Source organism: Sapajus apella, unplaced genomic scaffold (genome assembly GCF_009761245.1).
Source record: "Sapajus apella isolate SASKATOON/1434 unplaced genomic scaffold, GSC_monkey_1.0 scaffold22, whole genome shotgun sequence".
NCBI lineage: Eukaryota > Metazoa > Chordata > Mammalia > Primates > Cebidae > Sapajus > Sapajus apella.
The window spans coordinates 27,225,116-27,242,801 of NW_022436962.1; the positions used below are offsets into that span (position 1 = coordinate 27,225,116).

At 36.2% G+C, this 17,686-nt stretch overlaps 1 protein-coding gene across 1 annotated transcript in view; it reads left to right on the forward strand.

Annotated features, from left to right (window-relative positions):
- DNAH14 (dynein axonemal heavy chain 14) overlaps nucleotides 1-17,686 on the forward strand; it is a 403,573-nt gene that overhangs the window by 345,742 nt on the left and 40,145 nt on the right. The window contains exons 65-71 of the mRNA XM_032289400.1: nucleotides 3,748-3,888; nucleotides 5,570-5,785; nucleotides 6,350-6,580; nucleotides 7,130-7,251; nucleotides 9,596-9,840; nucleotides 16,895-17,313; nucleotides 17,391-17,589. Coding sequence (XP_032145291.1) covers nucleotides 3,748-3,888; nucleotides 5,570-5,785; nucleotides 6,350-6,580; nucleotides 7,130-7,251; nucleotides 9,596-9,840; nucleotides 16,895-17,313; nucleotides 17,391-17,589 — 1,573 coding nt within the window. The remainder of the gene's footprint in view (nucleotides 1-3,747; nucleotides 3,889-5,569; nucleotides 5,786-6,349; nucleotides 6,581-7,129; nucleotides 7,252-9,595; nucleotides 9,841-16,894; nucleotides 17,314-17,390; nucleotides 17,590-17,686) is intronic.

The window sequence follows — 17,686 nt, forward strand, 5'->3', positions numbered from 1 at the left end:
CACACCTGAAGGAACTAGACAAAGAACAAACCAAACCCAAAGCTAGCAGAAGAAAAGAAATAATTAAGATTAGAACAGAAGTAAACAAAATAAATAGAAAAAAAAACAATAGTGAAAAGCAATGAAACCAAAGTTGGTTCTTTGAAAAGATCATCAAAATGAACAATCCTCTAGGGAAAAAAAAGAGAGAAAGAGAAGAAAGAACTTCTAGACTTCAAAACAGGTCTTTTTTAATGAACCAGTCGGATAAAAAAGAAAAAGACATAATTTTAAAGAATGAAAAAAAAAAAGCCTTCCTTACATATGGGACCCCATCAAGTGAAAAAAATATTCAGATCTTGGGGGTTCCAAGAGAAGAGATGAGAAACAGCATCAAAAACCTATTTAGTAGAATAATTTCTGGAAAATTCCCAAGTCTTAAGAGAGATATAGACATTCTGACTCAGAAGCTCATAAATCCCCAAAGAGATTTAACCCAAACAGTTCCTCTCTCAGATGCATTATAGTCAGACTGTCAAAAGTCAAAGAGAAAATTCCAAAAACAGCAAAAGCATCATGTCACATACAAGACAATTACCATCAGAGCAACAGCAGATTACTCAGCAGAAATTTTACAGGCAAGGGAAGAACGTGTATTTAAACACTGTTATTTGTTTTTAATTTTAATATTTTTAATGGTAGGGGAAAAAAGGTAAACTGTACATTCCAACCAGAGCCACATTACCTTCCATCTCTCAACCACAGGCTTCATGAGAAGTTTCTAGTATTTGAACTCATTAAAATCCAATTAATATGCTTAAACTGTTTATTATTTACACTTAATATTTTAAAACTTAGCTTAGTAGTTAACTCCATCAGTTTTAAGCCCCTTGTGGAAATTTTCTCCTCACTCAACTACATACTTCCTTCCATTTTAAAAATAGGTCTTTTGTTTGCCTGAACCCTAATATAAAAAAATATTTCTGGAAAATCTAAGGAACTTTGAGGAAAAAACAATGCCAGAGCTTGTTAAATCACGTGGACATTCATCAAAAACATTACCTTTGGGGACTGCAACGCTCATCATATAATAGACATTTCATATGTTTAAGTTAATTAATAGGTCCCTTGTGTTAATAGTAACTCACTGGGTCATAAGTAACATGAAAGAGCTTTTCTCAAAGGTATCAAAATGGGTGAATGAGCAAGCAGACAAAAACAACATAATATATGAAACAGCAAACAACCCATAATCATGGGTGAGCCAGAAGTAAATTCTAAATCATCAAACATACCAAAAGTACCATATATATTTTTTAATTAGTTATATATTTTCACCAGGATAGCATCTTAAAAATAGAAGTTACAAATCATAATAAGCACAATTTTGTCTTTATAATTAAGTGTGCTGTACGTACCATGTTCAAGTCTCCATGTTAAACCCTCAACATAAGGGTTAATAAGACCATAAGACCACAACCCAAGAGATAATGTCAGGAAACTTAAAGTTACTTCTCAAACAACTGTTATAAACAATACATCAGTGTAGATTTGACAAGACTAAGACTTCATGACAGCTGGAAGTTGATCAGTATTTTACAGAATGCCTGGGGTTTATACCCCTTTAAGGGAAGGGCCAAGGTATAAAGGATGTGAGCCAAATCCCAGAGACAAGAAGCTTACAGATGTTAGGGAGATACAGAATGAACCAATTTGGCTAAAGAGTAATATAACTGGAAAGGAGTAATAAAGAAGATGAAATTGGGAAGGAAAGCTGGGGTCAAGTTGTGGGAGGCATCAGTTGACAGCCAAAACTTTGGACTATATTCTTAATCCATTATTTCTATAAGAATTCACCAAATGCTTTTGAGCAGGGGTGTAATCAAGATAAGTAGTAATTTAAGAAAATTATTTCAAGGAAAAGACAGTGTCTTCAATAAATGGTGCTGGATATCCATATGCAGAAGAATGAAACTAGACCCCTATCTCTCACTATCAAAATGAATTTCAGACTTAAATCTAAGACCTCAAACTATGAAATTACTATGAGAAAACATTGGGAGAAATCTCCAGGACATGGGCCTGGGCAAAAATTTCTTGAGTAATACCCCACAAGCACAGGTAACCAAAACAAACATGGGCTAATGTGATCACATAGAGTTAAAAAGCTTCTGCACAGTAAACAATCAATAAAGTGAAGAGACAGTCCACAGAATAGGAGAAATGATTTGCAAACTACCCATCTGACAAGGGATTAATAACCTGAATATATAAGGAGCTCACACATCTCTATAGGGAAAAATCTAATAATCCAATTTGAAAATGAGTAAAAGACTTGAATTGATATTTCTCAAAAGAAGATATACCAGTGGAAAGCAGGCATATAAAAAGATGCTCAACATCATTGATCATCAGAGAAATGCAAATAAAAACTACAATGAGAAATTATATCACCCTAATTAAAATGACTTTTATCCAAAAGATGGGCAATAACCAAATGCTGACAAGGATGTGGAGAAAAGGGAGCCCTTATACTCTGTTGGTGGGAACATAAATTAGTATAACCACCATGGAAAAGTTTGGAGGTTCCTCAAAAAACTAAAAATAGAGCTACCATATGATCTAGCAATTCTACCAGAGTACCCCAAAGAAAGGAACTTGTATATTGAAGAGATAACTGCACTTCCATGTTTGTTGCAGCACTGTTCACAATAGCTAAAATTTGGAAATAATCTAAGTGTCCATCAACAGATGAATGAATAATGAAAATGTTGTACTTATACACAATGGAGTACTATTCAGCCATTAAAAAGAATGAGATCCTGTCATTTGCAGCAGCATTGATGGAACTGGAGGTCATTATGCTAAGTGAAATAAGCCAGGCACAGCACAGAAAGACAAACATTGTGTGTTCTCACTTATTTGTGGGATCTAAAAATCAAAACAATTGAACTCATGGAGATAGAGGGCAGGAAGATGGTTACCAGAGGCTGGGAAGGGTAGTGGGAAGGTCTGAGGGAGGTAGGGATGGTTAATGGGTATGAAAAACAGAAAGAATGAATAAGACCTAGTACATGATAGCACAACAGGGTGATTATAGTCAGTAATAATTTAATTGTACACTTAAAAATAACTAAAAGAGTATAACTGGATAGTTTGTAACACAAAGATAAATACTCGAAGGGATGGATACCCCATTCTCCATGTTGTGATTATTATGCATTGTATCAAAACATCTCGTGTGCCCCCTAAATATATATACCTACTATGTACCCACACAAAAAAATAAAAAATTATTTTGTCAGCTATTCATGAAAATTTGTTTTCCACTAACACTGCAAGGATGGTTTAACAATCAATTCATCATACAGTTTAAATTCAAAAATTCATTTGGTTCTCTGGTCTGTTCAGAACATCTGAGGTGAAAAAAAGTTCAACTATTTTCTCAGAAAAAGAATCTAAATAAGATATAAAATTTTCCTTGTAAAACATGTCAGAAATTGATGAATCTACAAATGTTAGGATTGTTTTTTAAAAAGCATATTAAAGAAGCAAGATGGCATTTTAAAAATAAACAAATTTCAATATCAAAGAATCACTTCATTTCTACAATGTACATTTTCATTGGTAATATAATCCCTCCAGAAAAATTTTCCAGGATGTGAAAATGAAGTGGTAACATACTATATTTACATAAATGACAGATAAAGTCTTGAAACAAAATGAGAGTAAAATATTTTTCTCAGTAATGAATTAATTATCTTTCAGGTTGAAGAACACTTGCTGTCTTTGCAGGCAGCTTACAAAGACACCATTGCTGAAAAACAACTATTAGCAAATCGGAAAACAACAGCCAGCAGGCGCTTCCAGTGTGCATCAGTCTTACTAACTGTCCTGGAAGATGAGAAGGCATGACTTCCTTTGTTTTTGTATCTCCTCCATAATTTCTTCTGGGCCCAACAACCCCCCAGATATTATTTTCACTGCAGGTTATATCATATGCCTTCTGAAAGTATCTTACTATACAATTTCTTATTGGGATCAGTAGACATCCTATTCTCATAAAGAAATTCTGTCTGAGTAGTTTCAAAACAGAAGTAACAGGTTACAAATATCTGATGTTATTTTCTGTTCTGAAGACATCGGCACGCTTTTGTCTAATGAGGCCCAAAGTAAACCTTTCAATGAAAATGTCATTAGTTTTCCTTTTCTAGCATTGGAACAACCCAAGCTGAACATATAAAATATGGGTGGAACCAAAAAGGACGAGATGGCATTAGGAAAGAAAAAGAAAATTCTTTTTTTAAAGTGAAAGTAAGTTTATTAAGAAAGTAAAGGAATAAAGAATGGCTACTCCCTAGGCAGAGCAGCTGAAAAAGAAAATTTTATTTTGTTCTGTCAGCCTTCTGAACCCTTTTAGCTCATCTTTTTATTTCTTCTCTGATTCATCTGCCTTATCAATGGTCAAATCCCTAATAAACTGACTAGAATCTCAGTTTAGTTACAGCTCAGCTATCTCAAGGGATGTTATAAAATTCTCAAAATAATTTTAATTTAATTTTTAAATAAATATCATAGAAGGTCAAGAGGATTTTATGACAACAGACCAATCAAAGGGAGATGATTGCTCTCAAAAGCAGATGGATGTCCCTGAGAAGTCAGGTGTATAAATTGAGAGGCAGTGAAATATCAGCATATCCCAGTTCCAAGCACCAGAAGAAAGGGCTCTTGCTCAACATGCTTTATTTATCAACCAATCAAGCACTTGTGTGATCAAAGACAGAGGCCATACAGCCAGAGAATATGGGTTCAGATCCCAGTTACACCCCTTAGAAGCTTTGTGATCTTGACCAAGTTGTTTAACTTTTCTAAACTCAACTTCAAATGAGGTATCAAATGAAGTTTTCAAAGTAAAATATCTGGCAGATAAGTAAAGATTCAATAAATATGGGTTGTCATTGTTATTATTATTGTTGTTGAACAACATTAATAGTATATTATAATAGATTGATATTTTATAAACTGCCTTGCTTTGGCTGATCATTCTGGCTCATGTCTATAATCTCAGCTCTTTGGGAGGCCAAGGCTAGAAGATTGCTTGAGGTCAACATTGGTCAATGTAGCAAGACCCTGTCTCTACAAAAAAAATAAATAAATAACTTAGCATGGTGGCAGATGTGTGTCATTCCAAGCCACTTGGAAGGCTGAGGTGGGAGGATCACATGAGCCCAAGAGATCAAGGCTGCAGTGAGCTATGATTGTGCCACTGCACTCCAGCCTAGGCTACTGAGAGAAGACCCTGTCTAAAAGAAAAAAAAATTGTCCTGCTTTATTACACAAAGGATGATTTTAAATGGCTTGTATCTATCTTAGCAAATATGACACTATTAGCATACCCAAGAATAAAACTAATTTCCCTCTCAGAAAATAGTTTATTTTTCAATATTATCCATTATTAACTTTTATACAGCCACAGCTTGAGAACAACAGTAGTAATTGCAATGACAGATCCAACTTGGAGACATTAATTTTAAAATATCTCATGATAATATATTTTATATAGAATAACTCATTTTATTTTAATATTTAGATGCGATGGCAAGAAACAATCAATCAAATAGATAACAAATTAGAAGGAATTTTGGGTGACATACTTCTTTCAGCAGCATGCATTGTCTACAATGGAATGTTAACATCAGAATTTCGCCAGTTGATTGTGAATAGATGGGAGAATTTCTGCATTGAAAATGGCATTTCTTTGTCTTCCAACTTTTCTTTAATTAAAGTTATGGCACAAAAATATGAGGTAATGTCAGCTTCTGAGTCAAATGGTAGCTTTGCTTCTTATTCTGAGTATAACCTTAGGCAAGTACCTAACATCTTTTAGCCTCAGTTCCTCTATCCAAGAAATAAGGGTTATTATAGTAATTTCACTACATTTTGTGAGTGTGTGTGTGTGTGTGTGTGTGTGTGTGTGTGTGTGTGTGGTTGGCAGGTGGTAGGTGCAAAATAGAGTAGGTTTTATTACATCTGTATAATTTTGTATTATTTCATGTTTCATATATGCATTAGAGTCTAAGATCCTTGGAGGCAGGTGCTGTATCTTATTTCCTTTGAGACCCCCGTGGCATCTTTCTTGTGATGGGCATTATAACACCCTTATTGTTGAACATAAAAATGTAATTTAGTGACTACTCACCTACCCAAAAATTTCACATCTAAGTTGCTTTAAATTGTTTATTTCCTTAGTGCTTTTAAACATTTCTTTTTCTAAAGGCAATGATTCTGTAGGCTCTTTTAGTACCCCATAGTATATGAAAGAGCTGAAGACATTTACGAAATAGTGAAAGTACTAATGATTTCATTGCAGATTAGCCGATGGCATAATCAGGGACTCCCTCGTGGTCAGTATTCAGTAGAGAATGCCATCTTGATTAAGAATGGCCAGCAGTGGCCATTGCTGATTGACCCACATAGGCAAGCTCACAACTGGATCCGTCAGATGGAAGGATCCAGGCTGCAGGAGCTCTCCATTGAAGACAGCAATTATACCAAAAAAATTGAAAATGCTATGAAGACAGGAGGGTGTGTCCTCCTGCAGGTACGTGGGCAGTATGGCCTAATTTCCCTTGCATTTGATACATATATTGTATGCACTGAGCATAAAGACTAAAAGTTTTCAGTGACATGTAACTGTTAGGAAAAAATAATAACAGACATACACACATATATATCTACAGACAGTTTTCAATGCTCACTTCTCTTACAGCTATCTTTAACTGGAGTCCAGATATTTAACAAAGCTTTTTTTTTTAATGTTTGTGGGTACGTAGTAAGTATATGTAGTTATGGGGTACATGAGCTGTTTTTGAAACAGGTATGCAATGTGTAATAATCACATCATGAAGAATGGAGTATCCATCCCCTCGAGCATTTATCTTCTGTGTTATAAACAATGCAAATATACTCTCAGTTATTTTTAAATGTACAATTAAATTATTATTGACTATTAACTATAGTGTTGTGCTATGAAATACTAGGTCGTATTCATTTTTTCTAACTCAACATTTAAATGTTTTAATGCTGCTTTTTTAAAAAACCAATTTGTTTTAAGGTGATTTTTCTTATTTTTGTCTATTGGGTTTTTCAGAATCTCCTTGAGACATTAGCTCCAGGCTTAAAGGCAATTCTGAAAAAGGATATCTATCAGAAGAAAGGACAATATTTTATAAGGGTTGGTGATGCTGAGATTGAATACAATTCAAATTTTAGGTAATGTGCCACTGCTAAATTGAATCAAATGTCTATATTTTTAAGATAAAAAATATTGAATGCCTTGTATTTCAGCCTTGATAAGCTTCTGCATGGAAGAAAAATAAGATTACCTTTGGAATATTCTTTCTGTTTTTGTGTTGGCAGTAGCATTCATTAGTGTACAGAAAAGAGAACCAAATTTTTATCAAGCACTCCAAACCAACACTTTTTCAAGCTGTGCATGATGAAACCTGTGGGTTTTATGAGGAGTCTTCAGAAGCTATGCAGAAAGGAGCAGGCGGGAAGAGCCTGGCTCTGCTTTGTCTAGAGAAGCTCTGTTCGGCTTGTCTAACATTTTAATTGGGCAAGAAAAGTTTCTGCCTCTTTAAAACACACACACACACACACACACACACACACACACACACACACACACACACGCACACACACACACACACACACAAAATCCATATTTAATACCTAGAGCAAAAAGAGATTTTTTACCTAGGGGGATAAAAAACATTGCATCCATGATCCCAGTAGTAAAGAGACTCCAGGAGACTGACTCACACTAGCCAATTTCACATAGCACTGTCACATAGATTTGATTACCACAAAAATATGATTCCCAAGGAAATAAGATGTTTGAGTTGTTCATGTGCATTCTCCCTTGCAGGCAAAGCTACATGAAAAGCCAACCATAATGAGAGCACTGCTGGGTAAGCAAGTAATCAGCAAAGGAAACTAGAAGTCTTTCACCATCCTTAGCTCAGTGCTTTTAACTTCTTCCCAGGACTCCTGACAGACTGACTCCTTACCAAGTGGTGTTGATTCTTAAACCTGTTGGTCAGTGTGTCCTCTCCCTTGTCCAGGGCTGCAGAGTCTGTCATCAAAGTATTACTCCTTAGAATTCTCTCTTACGTGGCCAGGCGTGGTGGCACATGCCTGTAATCCCAGCACTTTGGAAGTCCCAGGCGGGTGGATCACATGAGGTCAGGAGTTTGAGACCAGCCTGACCAACATGGTAAAACCCCGTCTCTCCTAAATACAAAAAAAAAAAAAAAATTAGCCAAATGTGTGGTGGTGCATGCCTGCAATCCCAGCTACTTGGGAGGCTGAAGCAGGAGAATTGCTTGAACCCAGGAGGTGAAGGTTGCAGTGAGCTGAGATCGCTCCTTTGCACTCCAGCCTTGGCAACAACAGTGAAACTTTGTTTTAGAGAGAGAAAGAGAGAATTCTCTCTTCTGTTAATAAAACAATTTCCAAAGTATGTTCCCCAAAACATTTCCATAATTTAATCGATATCACTCAAAAAAGGGATCTTATGGCTTTTTAAAGTGGGTTAAAGGTAACAGTCCTATAGGACTTAAAACCACTTTATTCACCAAACCCTCTCCAGAAAATAGTGTTGTATAGACTACAACTTGGAAAACACTGCATTAACTCATTCTCTTTTCTTGCTGGATATAATTTACTTGATTAAGTAACAGTGATAAAAATGCTAATGAAGCTACATTTTCCTGAATTGACAACCTGGTCCCCGTGTTAGGAACGTGTGTTGAGAAGGTGCTGAAGGCCGCTATTGTGGAGGGCAGGCTTTAGTGATAGGCCTCACTCTGTCACTTTCTGGCCTTGTGATATGGGCAATTTATTTAATATCTTTAAGCTTCAGTGTTACCCTTCATAAAGTGGAATGAAGAATTGTCCCTGCTTTATTAATCTAACCACTCTTCACTGTGATTCCCACTGACACCACCCTGCCCCACACCACCATTCTCTCTTAACATGTTACCCAGTCTCCCAGCTTCCCTCTTGCTCCTCTGCCCCTCCTCCCAGGATTCTCAAGATGGCTGCTACATGTTGGGTACAACGTACACTGCTCAGGTGATGGGTACTCCAAAATTTCAGACTTCACCACCATACAATTCATCCATGTGATGAACTTTACCCCTAAAGCTATTAAAATTTTTTTAAATGACAGCTGCTAGAGAAGTCTGATTTAAAAAGACATGTCACTCCTCAAATTCCTCCATTGGCTTCTCACTCAGGGTAAAAACCATGGCTTTCACAATGACCTAGTGGCAAGTCAAAACTTCTACTATTTAACATCTTTCTGTACTCTGTCCTTATGTGTAAACTAAATATGGTATGTACACAGTCTGTGGTTGTATTTTTTTAAGACTTCAATGCAAATGTATTCATAAAGTATAAATTGAAAGCCTACTTTGTATACAAAGCTGAAAAACACTTTAAAAAATCTTGTTTACTTCCAGGAAAAATGCTTTATGTATTTTTAAATAAATTGGTTTCATTCTTTTCTTCTGTATGTTCTTTGAGTAACTGATGCCTTTCTCATGTTTAGGTTATACTTATCTACAAAATTAGACAACCCCCATTTTCTTCCATCGGTTTATAACTTTGTTACTATGATCAACTTTACCGTAACATTCCAAGGTTTGCAAGATCAACTCTTGTCTACTGTGGTAACTCATGAAGTTCCTCATTTAGAAGATCAACGTTCCAAGTTACTGGAGAGTATTTCCCTTGATGCCAAAACTCTTGAAGAACTAGAGGAAAAAACATTAAATTTACTGCAGAAAGCCCAAGGTAAGTCAAGATATTTAGTGATAGTAAGAGATCTTTGCAAAGGATAGTATAAAACGTTTTAAGAATCAAATTTTGAATTTATACCAAAAATACCAGATCTCCATTTCCACCAGATAACTGATGAATGTAGGTGAATCACCCCATTTCTAAACTTAAACATTGTGATTTTTGGTGTCCCTCAGTTCCACTTTTGCTTTAGCTCATTGTGTTGTAGAACATTTGCCACCCTATAACTGGCATAAGTTGTAAGACAAATCTTACAGAGTCCAGTTAGTTCCCTCCAAGACTATCCCTGTACTTCAGGTACAGACATCTGTTATATGTCTCAAGTTAGATTGCAGAGACTGAATGACTGGGCTTTCCCCATCTATTAATAACAAAAAATAGTTTATTTTATATTTATTTTTACTTTTTTTGGACAGAGTCTCACTCCATCACCCAGGCTGGAGTGCAGTGGCGCCATCTGGGCTCACTGCAACCTCCGCCTCCCAGATGCAAGTGATTCCCCTGCCTCAGCTTCCTGAGTAGCTGGGATTACCAGCACATGCGACCACACCTGGCTAGTTTTTGCATTTTTAGTAGAGAAGGGTTTTCACCATGTTGCCCAGGCTGGTCTCAAACTCCTGACCTCAGGTAATCTGCCCACCTCAGCTTCCCAAAGTGCTGGGATTACAGGCATAAGCCACCACTCCTGGCTTAATAACTAAAAGGTATTTTTAAAGGAAATAATCCAGCCACTTTTCTGTATCCTATTAAAACATGCTGTTTGTTAAAGTAGCAGTAGAAATTATTTTCTTCTTCAGCACAAGAGATATCTAAGAAACAACAATCTTAACTGCATCTAAACTTAAAGAAAAAAATTCCTGAGTCACACTGATATATGTCCCTAACTCAACTGTGATAAAATACAGTTTATCTAACAGTGGACTATCTTTCTGTTTTAACTTGTGACTCATTGGAACTTGAAGGTTTCTCAGACACTTTAGTCCTCAATTAAGAGTATGTATAGAAATCATCTGTAGAGTTTATTACTTTTCTTTCTTTTTAAAAAATACAAATGCCAATGGGTACCACCACAGACTTTCTGAATCTGAATTTCTGCATGTGGCCCTGGCTTATGTTTATTTTTGATGATCTCCACATAATTATAATGTTCACTGCTGATTAAATATTATTTGTCTAATCTAAAGCCCATGGTCTGAAATGCAAGTCCAATGTCACCAGATACTTTAGTAAAACAAATTAAAAACTAGGTTTAAAAAAAAAGATAAAATATTACCAATAGTAATAAATAATAATATAATTTTTGAAAGGGGAGAAAACCAAGTTTTATAGGTCATGAAGCAGCCATACCCTGGGAGCAATATTGACCATTTCAAACATAAAAGAACCCAGGGAATTAAAACAAACAAAAAGTACTTGATGCGGAAATCTCATCAAATGAGCAATCAAAATCAGAAAGTGGGAGGAAGTCAGGGTGCAGTTCATGCAGAGAAGTCAGTCCATCCTGTTTTAAATTAAAAATTTATTTTTTAATAAAGATTGAATTCTTTAATTGCTTTCATCATCTTTTCTTATACCCTAGAGTAATGTTTTAGAAACTAATATATGTTATATTCAAGAAATGTTTATCTGAGATTCAGCAATTCTACTGATTCTTTTTCCTAATTCCAATAAAGGTAAATTTACTAGTCACTTAAAACACAGTGTTTATAGTAGGATCCATTTCTCGTAAACACACACACACACACACACACACACACACACACACACACACACAAATTCTGTCTAGCTATCAATCTATCCACCTAACCTTAATCTGCACATAGGTAGAGAGAGATACTTTGGAAGATGTTACCTATGTGTTAACACTGGTACTTTTGGGGCGGGGATGCCATGGGTCCCACCCCCACCCTTCACAGCCTAGGTCCACTCTTGCCCGCGTGCCCCTCCTCTCAGCCAGCACTCACAGGTGCCACTAGGTGGTAGCCCATTCCTTATCATCCTGAACTGGAACCACATTCACCTCGCTGCCTTGGATTTCCTTGGTCTGCCTGTCTTATATCAGTACAATGTCTTGTATCAGTGCAATGATGAATTTAAGCTTTCCCCGCGTTTTGGTTACAAACCTTTTCCCACTGAAAGGATGTGCCTCTCCACTGTTAGATGTTTACCTTAATATTGACATTTCTTCCCTAACAAATTGCTGCAGCCAAGAGCACTTTGCTGAGACCTGTAGCCAAAACAACAATAACTGTGACGAGGAGTTCCAGTATTGCCTCTTTAAGGTCTGCTAAGATGTGCAGAAAACACTGACTTGTTCAGCATGTTCTTGACCTTTGACAAAGAACTTACGTTTTCACAGCATACAACTGCCTTGGTTTGGGGAAATAACTAAGACCTTATAAGACTTTACATTTTATTTAAAACCTCAAACAAACAAAAATTGAAGTAGGAGAAGTACTGGGGATGGCATGCCTTTCCTCCTAGGTATCCTCCTGAGTGTTGTTGCCTTAGCGTGCCATTGTATTAACCTGATTCCAAAAAGAGGTATGTGTTAAATGGAGAATTTTTAAGAGCAATAAAGTCTGTAACTCAGTTTTTGCAACCATGTTTACAAAAAAAAAATAGATCTCAAATTTATTTATATCTTAGAAATACAGGCAAATCCTCACTTAGAAGCATATTTATTATGAAATTTTAAATACACATTTATGCCTGGAGGACCTGACTTTATTCCTTTTCTATGTTAATTATACCTAATGAGCTGTTTCTTTATAACACATTAATAAACTGTGCTTCTAGTAATAAGGCTAATTACATGACAAGGCTGCTGTATCTGTTTTTCTTGTACGATTGGAGCCATCAGCTGGTAACTTCTTAGGGAGCAAAACATCTAAGTGTTATATACATAGAAGGTGGCAATCAAGATTCAGAAGCACAGCCACCCCCATTTTATTTTCCACTCATATAACATGGCATATTTTGCTATAACCTTCACCTGAATTGAATAAAAGTTGGATTTGATGAGATAAGTGAAAAGGTGTTTAAGATAACACACATTAGGGCACTATATGCTTTTATTATGCCTTTGCTCTTTGTTCTCTATCATTTTTTCATTGTAGTAGAGTCTGGGGTATTTTTTAAAGACTGCAATCTTTGAGTAGTTGTGGTTTTAGTAAAACTTGTTCTTGAAAAACACTAAATTAAAAGACTCCTGGATTATATACATGATTTTTCTTCCTCCTTTCTAGCATCTAGTAAAACTAGGCTTTTTTATAACTTTTTTTTAATCGTACTTTAAGTTCTGGGGTACATGTGCAGATCTTGCAGGATTGTTGCATAGGTATACACAGGCCATGGTGGTTTGCTGTCTCCATCCCCCCGTCACCTACATCAGGCATTTCTCCTGGTATTATCACTCCCAAACCTCCCCAGACTCCACTGTCCATCCCTTAGCCCCCAACCCCTGAACAGACCCCAGTGTATGATGTTCCCCTCCCTGTGCCCATGTGTTCTCATTGTTCAACACCTACCTATGAGTGAGAACATGCGATGTTTGGTTTTCTGTTCTTGTCTCAGTTTGTTGAGAATCATGGTTTCCAGATTCATCCATGTCCCTACAGAGGATACGAACTCATCGTTTTTTATGGCTGCATAGTATTCCATGGTGTATATGTGCCAAATTTTCTTTGTCCAATCTATCATTGATGGGAATTTGGGTTGGTTCCAGGTCTTTGCTATTGGAAACAGTGCTGCAATGAACATACGTGTGCATGTGTCTTTATAATAGAACAATTTATAATCCTTTGAGTATATACCCAGTATGGGATTACTGGGTCAAATGGAATTTCTATTTCTAGATCCTTGAGGAATCACACACTGTCTTCTACAATGGTTAAACTAATTTACACTCCCACCACCAGTGTAAAAGTGTTCCTATTTCTCCACATCCTCTCCAGCATCTGTTGTCTTCAGATTTTTTAATGATCGCCATTCTAACTGGTGTGAGATGGTATCTCAATGTGGTTTTGATTTGCATTTCTCTAATGACCAGTGATGATGAGCATTTTTTCATGTGTTCCTTGGCCTCATATATGTCTTCTTTTGCAAAGTGTCTGTTCATATCCTTTGCCACTTCTGAATGGGTTTGTTTGTTTTTTTCTTGTAAACCTGCTTTAGTTCTTTGTGTATTCTGGATATCAGCCCTTTGTCAGATGGGTAGATTGTAAAATTTTTTCCCATTCTGTTGGTTGTCAGTTCCCTCTAATGATTGTTTCTTTTGCTGTACAGAAGCTTAATTAGATCCCATTTGTGTATTTTGGCTTTTGTTGCCATTGCTTTTGGTGTTTTAGTCATGAAATCCTTGCCTATGCCTATGTCCTGAATGGTATTGCCTAGGCTTTCTTCTAGGGTTTTTATCGTGTTAGGTCTTATGTTTAAATCTTTAATCCATCTGGAGTTAATTTCAGTGTAAGGTGTAAGGAAGGCACCTTCTGCACATGGCTAGCCAGTTTTCCCAACACCATTTATTAAACAGGGAATCCTTTCCCCATTGCTTACTTTTGTCAGGTTTGTCAAAGATCAGATGGTTGTAGACATTTGAAGTTGCTTCTGAGGCCTCTGTTCTGTTCCACTGGTCTATATCTCTGTTTTGGTATCAGCACCATGCTATTTTGATTACTGTAGCCTTGTAGTATAGTTTGAAGTCAGGTAGTGTGATGCCTCCAGCTTTGTTTTTTTTGCTTAGGATTATCTTGGCTATGTGGGCTCTCTTTTGATTCCATATGAAGTTTAAAGTGGTTTTTTCCAGTTCTGTGAAGAAGATCAATGGTAGCTTGATAGGGATAGCATTGAATCTATAAATTACTTTTGGCAGTGTGGCCATTTTCGTGATACTGATTCTTGCTATCCATGAGCATGGAATGTTTTTCCATCGGTTGCTGTCCTCTCTTATTTCCTTGAGCAGTGGTTCGTAGTTCTCCTTGAAGAGGTCCTTTATATCCTCTGTTAGTTGTATTCCTAGGTATTTTATTCTCTTTGTAGCAATTGTGAATGGGAATTCACTCATGATTTGTCTCTCTGTTTGTCTATTATTGGTATATAGGAATGCTTGTAATTTCTGCACATTGATTTTGTATCGTGAGACTTAGCTGAAGTTGCCTATCAGCTTAAGGAGATTTGGGGCTGAGATGATGGGGTCTTCTAAATGTACAATCATGTCATCTGCAAATAGAAACAATTTGACTTCCTCCTTTCCAATTGAATACCCTTTATTTCTTTATCTTGCCTGATTGCTCTGGCTGGAACTTCCAATACTATGTTGAACAGGAGTGATGAGAGAGGGCACCCTTGTCTAGTGCCAGTTTTCAAAGGGAATGCTTCCAGTTTTTGCCCGTTCAGTATGATATTGGCTGTGGGTTTGTCATAAATAGCTTTTATTATTTTTTATACATTCCATCGATACCTTGTTAAGGGGTTTTTAGCATAAAGCGCTGTTGAATTTTGTTGAAGGCCTTCTCTGCATCTATTGAGATGACCATGTAGTTTTTGTCTTTGGTTCTGTTTATGTGATGGATTACGTTTATAGATTTGCATATGTTGACCAGCCTTGCCTCCCCGGGATGAAGCCAACTTGATCATGATGGATAAGCTTTTTGATATGCTGTTGCATTTGGCTTGCCAGTATTTTAAGTTCAGGGTTTTTAGTATTTTAAACAAGTGCAGGTGTGTTACATAGGTAAACTTGTGTCACGGGGGTTTGTTGTACAGATTATTTCTTCACTCAGGTATTAAGCCTAGTACCCATTAGTTATTCTTCCTGATTCTCTCCCTCCTCCCACCCTTCAGCCTCTAATAGATTCCTGTGTCTATTATTCCCCTCTATGTGTCCATGTGTTCTCATCATTTAGCTCCCACTTATAAGTAAAAACATGCAGTGTGTAGTTTTCTGTTTCTATGTTAGTTGCTAAGGATAAAGGCCTCCAGCTCCATCCATGTCCCTGCAAAGGACATGATCTCATTCTTTTTTATGGCTACATAGTATTCCATGGTGTATATGTACCACATTTTCTTCATCCAGTCTATCACTGATGGGCATTTAGGTTGATTCCATGCCTTTGCTATTGTGAATAGTGAAAACTAGCCATTCTTATTGATTTTGGTGTGACTGCCCCGTCCCTGTAGGAAACGGTGTGGTAGGATGAGTACTGTGAGAGGTGGCCCACAACTTAGGTTCAGACATTACTTTAAAAGCTACATCTACATCAATAAGAATGTGGTACACAGATTGTAGAATATACTAATCTGATTATTCCCAGCAATGGTCATATCAGGCTGAAATACTGTGTTTACTTCTGGATGCCACATTTTTAAAAGGCTCGTTTCAAACTAAAATGTGTCCAGAGGCAAGAATCAAAGACAGTGAGGGGTCTAAAAATCACATCATAAGAAAAAAGCAGTTGAGAAAAATGGGAATATTTAGCTCATAAAACAGAAGAGTTTGTAATGGAAACCTGACAGCTTCCTATATTTGAAGGGGATAGACTTATTATCTGTACTTTCTAGAGAAGTGCTTTTTCAAAAGGTGAGTTGTAATCTATTAGTGGGTTGAGAAATAAATGTCATTGGTCATAATCAGTTTCATGTGTTTAATAAAATAGAATATATACAAAATATCAGAACATATCACTTGAAATAATGGCAAACTTGTTATTTTCTGAAAATTCATTTTAATATTCTATGTGTATAGTGGGTCTTAATGTAAATGTATTCCTTATCATGGAATGGTTACTTCTTATATGCATGTAATAAAAATAGCATCCACCAACACTAAAGTAATATAAAGAAGAGATGAGGAAGTGGGGAGTGAGGTATATGTACTATTAATCAAATTATTAGAAATATTACCTAAGTTCGTTTAAGAGCCCATCTCCAACATAAAACCAATAAGAAACCAATAGTAAAAACCCTTATGCAAAGAGTGCAGAGTGGGGAAATAGCCATTTACTATTATGATAGTCTTTATTTAACCTCACTTTTTGTTTGTCTTTAGGATCCGTGTTAGATAATGAAGAAGTTATAGATACCTTAAGAAAATCCAAAATGACATCAAACGAAATTTCAAAGCGCATTGAAGCAACAAAAAAAGCTGAAAGTAAAATCGAAGCAATACGTAAAACCTATCTCCCCATAGCAACCCAAGGCGCCCTCCTCTACTTCCTAGTAGCTGGTCTCACACAAATCAACTATATGTACCAGTTCTCCCTAGACTGGTTCCATCAGGTTTTTGTTTCATCGGTAGTTTCCAAAAGCAAAGAACAAGACCATAGTTTTAAAAGGGAGAACGTGTCTCCAAAAGAAATTCATGAGATTATAAATATTTCAAAAGAACCCAACTTGGAAAATGAGAAAAATCTCTTAGATAAGCATATTAAAAATGCAATAGATGTGTTGACAAAAAGTATTTTTAAGGTGAGATACTCTTTAGTGTGAATTTTACATACTTATTTAATCTCACTGGATTAATGTAAGTTATATTTTCCCTGTAGGTGGTTTCTTCAGCTCTGTTTAATGAAGATAAACTTTGCTTCTCTTTTCGGCTTTGCACTGCAATCATGCAAAATAATGCTAATGGAAATCTAATGCAAGATGACATTGGATTCCTACCAGAAGAAGAATGGAACATCTTTTTATATTCTGGCATCTTGATAAATATTAAAAGTGCATTATCCCACTCTAGACTTATTAGTAAGTAAAAGTTATTATTCCAGATCCAGTAAAAGTCCATTAAAAGCATGTTTCCTTCCTCTGAGGTGCTCCAAGTCAACGCCTCTATAATAGATTA